General features: G+C 35.6%; 1 protein-coding gene across 1 annotated transcript in view; it reads left to right on the top strand.

The window, feature by feature from the left end:
• slc35e1 (solute carrier family 35 member E1) overlaps nucleotides 1–3,970 on the top strand; it is a 40,571-nt gene extending 36,601 nt beyond the window's left edge. Inside the window, exons 5-6 of the mRNA XM_039766564.1 lie at nucleotides 587–832; nucleotides 3,667–3,970. Coding sequence (XP_039622498.1) covers nucleotides 587–832; nucleotides 3,667–3,891 — 471 coding nt within the window. The 3' untranslated portion in view covers nucleotides 3,892–3,970. The remainder of the gene's footprint in view (nucleotides 1–586; nucleotides 833–3,666) is intronic.
• Nucleotides 3,971–5,456: the final 1,486 nt, after the last annotated feature.

Below are 5,456 nucleotides of genomic sequence, written 5' to 3'. Positions count from 1 at the left end.
CAAAAGTCTCAAAAAAATTATAGTAAAGTTTACATTAGAGCAAACAGACAGAAGTTATTACTCCGTGAAATAACGGAACGGTGAAAAGAGATCGAATATATTGTTTGGATTTAAACTTAAGTCGGAGACTTGCCATCAGATAAAAGTAGTGTTTCTTCCCAATAAAGAGGCATTTCCGCGAGAATGAAAAGATTTGTTGTTTGGTGAAAGTGAAATCCACATACGCGAGTGGCAGAAACACGAAGTGGCTGGCATGTAGCACAGGATGGGGGGTGTTGGTGAGAGAAGCGAGTAAGGGGCAAAGCCCCCTAGTGTTTTTAAATGCAAACTCCATGCATTCCCCTGCTGAACCAATTAACATCTTTCTTTTATGTGCTCATGGCTGCATTTCTTTATTTTATATATAAATATGCAATATATCATTCTATCAAATCAATTTTTCAGTTGGTAGACACTTGAGTAGGCTACTTATTTTGAGTGTTGCTTTTGCAGAACTGATATTATTCTAAGATACCAGTAATCCACATGCTACCTTTTTAAATGCTTTATCACTCTTACATATGTCTCCTTATTTTTCTCTCTTCAGGGTGGCACTTCCAACTGGTACTTCACGCTGATTCTGCTTGTAATAAGTGGCTTTTGCAACTTTGCCCAGAATGTGATTGCTTTCAGCGTATTAAACCTGATCAGTCCTCTTAGCTACTCAGTAGCTAATGCCACTAAACGTATAATGGTCATCACTGTGTCTCTGTTGATGTTGAGGAATCCAGTGACTTCTACTAATTTGTTGGGCATGATGACAGCCATTCTAGGTGTTTTCCTGTACAATAAGGTAAGATGATGAGTAAATGAAATATGCATTATTTAAAATGTGGATTTTTTTTTTTGCTGTGCATACACATTTGTTTTACTGAAATGTTGATAAATAAACTACTTCTAAAAAAATCTTGTGCACTAAAATGGAATATGCTCAAACATGTCCAAGCATTTTGTATTGCAGACCCATTTCCCCACCAATTCATTGGTCACAGGTCCATCCAATTTGCAGAATACCCATTATATAAAGTTGTACTTATTCAAATAACTGTGAAAAGTTAGTTGAAAAATGTATAATTATAGAGCAGAAGTTTTATTTATTTATTTTTTTTAAAAAAACAATTAAAACATTGACAGGAAGTGAATATATCTCGAATATATTCATATGCAAGGTGCTTCAATAACTATAAAGTTAATGCACATGGACAGTTTCACACACCCTGGGTGTTCGGGTCTGCAATTCAAGTGCATCTTTGTGTCTGAGCATGTTCCATTTCCATCCACAAGAGCATTTTATGGAAGTGGTTAACTTTAAAGTATTTTAGTAAAAAAAATGTTGTCAAGTCATGCAAGCATTTGCTCACAAGTGCATTATGTGTCATGAGTGATGCAGGATTTTTTTTAATGGATGGTTTTGATATTGCTTGTTGTCCACAATTGGCCACCATAGCTGCTCCGTTTTGCATAATGAGATGAAAAAATGTGTTTAGCTATCTCTAAAAACTTAACGGTATAAGTGACATCTGAAATAAAAGTATTTTCAGATGGAGTACACATTCAAGAACTGGAAAATGTTACAAGACTTCACAATTGTAGAGAAACACTAAGCAATTAATTGATTTGAATGTTACTAATTGCAGTTTAACAACATATTCATTTGTCCACTTTCAAACACACATATATTTTTTGAAGGTATGTACTGTTGTTTTTCATGATCACCAATAGTTAAATTAGTAGTGAATTGTCTTCATAGGGGATAGTGGGAGTGAGGCAAAAAAAAGTATTTTCATGACAAGAGTGTATACTCCTAAAAGTGTCCAGTCTTAGGTATTTTAAACTAAAATTCTAACTATAGAACCCCTGTCCAGTGGTGTTATGTGTTATTATCATAATAATATTTATATATTTACTGTTTGAGATTTTTCTAGAGAGAGGATACTCCAGCTCTTATGTATATATTCCTCTCACACTCATCTGACAGCATATGCTTGCAGCAGTGGCTTGTACCTGATGCTGTTTGTAGAAGTACAAAAGCTTCCTCTGCCGATATTCACATTTGTGCTCTAATGGTAGACTTCTTAGGCGTAAAACCAAACTGCTCTGGTCACTAGTAGGTGGGCAAGTGATCACGGATCCTAATGAGGATCACCCTAGCAAGGACCTTACCAAGAGCAGTGTTATCCCCCTGTAGTTGCTGCAATCCAGGGTGACCACCCTTCCCTTTCCAGATAAGGATGACGTCCTGTTTTTCCAGTCAGTTAGTATGACACCAATCTCCCAAATGGAAGCAAAGATTGCTTGCAATGCCAGAAGGACAACCTTGTCACTGTCCTGGGGAAGATCACCCCAGATTCCACAGATCCCTGTAGCCTTTCCTACCCTCAGCTGGTTCTCTACCTGTGCAATCTCAGTGAAACTGTGTGGTTCTCAGCTAATTGGAGAAGTCTGGCAATGCACATTAAAGCATAATTGTAACACAAAGTATCTGTCATGTCAAGTATAGTTGTACAGTTGTATTACTATATTTAATTTAGCAACAAAGATATATTTTACAAGAAAGTAAAACGGTGAATCTTCCAAGAATTTCATAACTTCCAAGTAGAAATTACCTTCTTTGATGTAAACATTGAGGAGCAAAGAGTGAAAGTGGCCCAGCAGATCTCTTTACAGTTGGTAGTGTCATGGAGAAAAACTCATTCTCATCTTAAATAAAAACACTCATAGTCTTTGGAGGAACAATCGGAATAAGTCTTTTTTTGCATAGAGCACAAAGCCATCTCAGTTCAATGAAGTGAGCCCCTCAGTCTGGGCAAGCCTTATGTTTGTTACAATTTTTATCACAAAACAACCTTGCTTTCTACATTTTTAATTACTGTCTGACTACTAAGACACATCTCTCTCATCTTGTTGGTTTGCTTTGTCCACCAATATTTCCTTGTGCTCATTTGGCCTAATTACATCATATCCATCTCTCTCCACTATTATCTTAACTTGAAGGACACACTTGGCACCTGGCCCAGAAAGTGACTATCAGCTAATCACCTCTCCATATTAACTTAAATAGTTGTGATGTTCCTAGCCTTGGGCTTATAAATAGTTATTTACAAGAATAATAAAGTACAGTCGTGAGTCTTATTAACTCTTACATGACTTAGAGCTAGCTATTACAACATGTTTTACCTTGAGATTTAAATTCTCTAATATTCTACACAATATTGGAAATATCTTATTCATAATTAGAAAGTACAACATGAATATAATTATTTAAATAACTTACTAAGAACTAAATCAACCAAAAGTCACATACGCACAATTGTAAAAAAAGTGAGTGCCAATTCATCACCTTTTCAAAAATTGAAATGATCTTGCTTAACTTGAAGCAATGGCTACATGCTTTTTATATATGTGAAGACTACTGTAAAACCACCGATAACAAAAGCAATGTTTAGTGTGGCTTCAATAGTGGGTTACTTAAATCGGCTGCTCTGAGAAATGTAATTGGGGACAAAGCCATCTCTTCATTTGTGGTTGGTGGATTCAGGAATGACATGACAATTTTATAGGTAAAGAAGTATTTTATCTCTTAACTGTGCAACCAACTTACTACTTTTTCTCCTTTTCTTTATGAAGGCTAAGTATGATGCTAACCAGGAAGCAAAGAAGACATTACTTCCCGTTTCAAAGGATGACCTGGTATCATTTGAGGCCAGTGGTAACAGTTCAGTACTGGACAAACTTCAGGCCAATGGATCAGTGACTTTCCCTTATGGCAGGAACAACGTACTGACAGATCATTTCCAGTATGGCAGGCAGTCTGGCAGTGCAGGGTACATGTCCAGCCAGTATGATGTGTAAAATTGCACTATGCTAGAGCATCTGACTCTCATCCAAATCCTGACCCCAATTTCTCAGTTTATTATTATTTTTTTTTTTTTATCGCCTTCTTTAAAGGAGAGAGAAGACTTTGAAAGATAACAAGCTACTTGCCACATTTGGGAAATGGGAGACAAAAAAAAAATCAAATTTTCAACATCAAGAAAGTTTTGCGTTTTCATTCAGAAGCAGCGACGCTAATCATCCAGTTTGTACATTTTAGCACTGTGACCAGTCTGGTCAGGTATATTGATAAATGATTATTTATTAATGCCTTGCACAATCTGTCTGAGCCAAAACACAAAGGATCATTAGACATTATTAATTTTTCTTCTTGGTCAAATATTTCACTTGAGCCTGCTAGGCTTCAACGAAAGTGAAATGAAAAACATCTAAATGCTCCTGCAATAGTTTTATTTGTGGACCTCCTTTGGGCATAAGTTAAATGTATTTATGTGTGTGTGTGTGTGTGTGTGTGAGCATACGAGCAGTTTTGTTTGTTTGTGGGAAATATATAATATCCCACCTGAGCTTTGCTACGAGATGGCAGTCAGAGTAGTAATCCAAAAATCCAATAACTTTCTTTTACCAGACTGTTAACAAGATGGCATAGAATACCTGAATTTGAAGATGGTGAGATTTAAAGGTACTGGAAAATGGGCAGTTTTTGGGTTTGAGAGAGAGTCTGTATTTGAAGTAGTAGATTTTGAAAAGATGGGTGCGGACCTGTCTTAGTCTTAGATTTACACTCATTTTGAGTGTTGCAAATAATTACTTTTTTTAATCTGTCATAACAGAATGTAATATGGAATCTTGGGGGATGTTGTGGCTGTAAATGCTGTGATACTTGTTTGGTTTCAGTTCATTATTGATTATTGTGCTTTATATTCTTTGTATATTTTTGGCTTTCCCAGATAAAAATGTAAACTGTTAGTTTACTGGTTATGTAAAGAAAGGACTACGGCTTTCCAAACACATGCACATTTGCCAAGTGGCTCAGAAATGTGTTTTTTTTAATAAAACTAACGTATCATGGAAAATAGAATTTTAGACTTGAATTATTTATATTTTTTGTAGGTAGTTTTGGTCATCTTGGCAACTCATAATTTTATTGAACAATAGCACAAAATTTTGTAAAATCTGGCAATTTTTTTAGTTTGAATTTTATTATTTATTACTTTTTACCTTTTTTTGCAAAGGATGTCTTATTTTGTTATTCTCATAGCAAAATTGTCATTTGGTCAAAAAAAGAATCTTGAATCACTGTCTTACCTACAGCCCCCGCTCCCTGATGACTGTTTATTTTCCAAAAGACAGACAGATTCAGGAACCCATATCATTTACGAGTTAAGAGTTTTTTGATGTCTGCATGACGCATTTATTTGTTTAGGTTAAATTAGATGGACTGTCCTCATTGCTGAAACAATTCTGAACAAATACCAGAACCATTGTGGCTTTTATGGCCTTCATGGTGTTCTGTAATTTAGCTTTTTTAATCGAACAAGAATTTCAAACTTCAGTGCTGCCAATGAAAGATGGCATTATTC

The sequence above is a fragment of the Polypterus senegalus genome, chromosome 10 (genome assembly GCF_016835505.1).
Source record: "Polypterus senegalus isolate Bchr_013 chromosome 10, ASM1683550v1, whole genome shotgun sequence".
In the NCBI taxonomy this organism is placed as follows: Eukaryota; Metazoa; Chordata; class Cladistia; order Polypteriformes; family Polypteridae; genus Polypterus; species Polypterus senegalus.
This window is presented reverse-complemented; position numbering and strand designations above follow the sequence as displayed.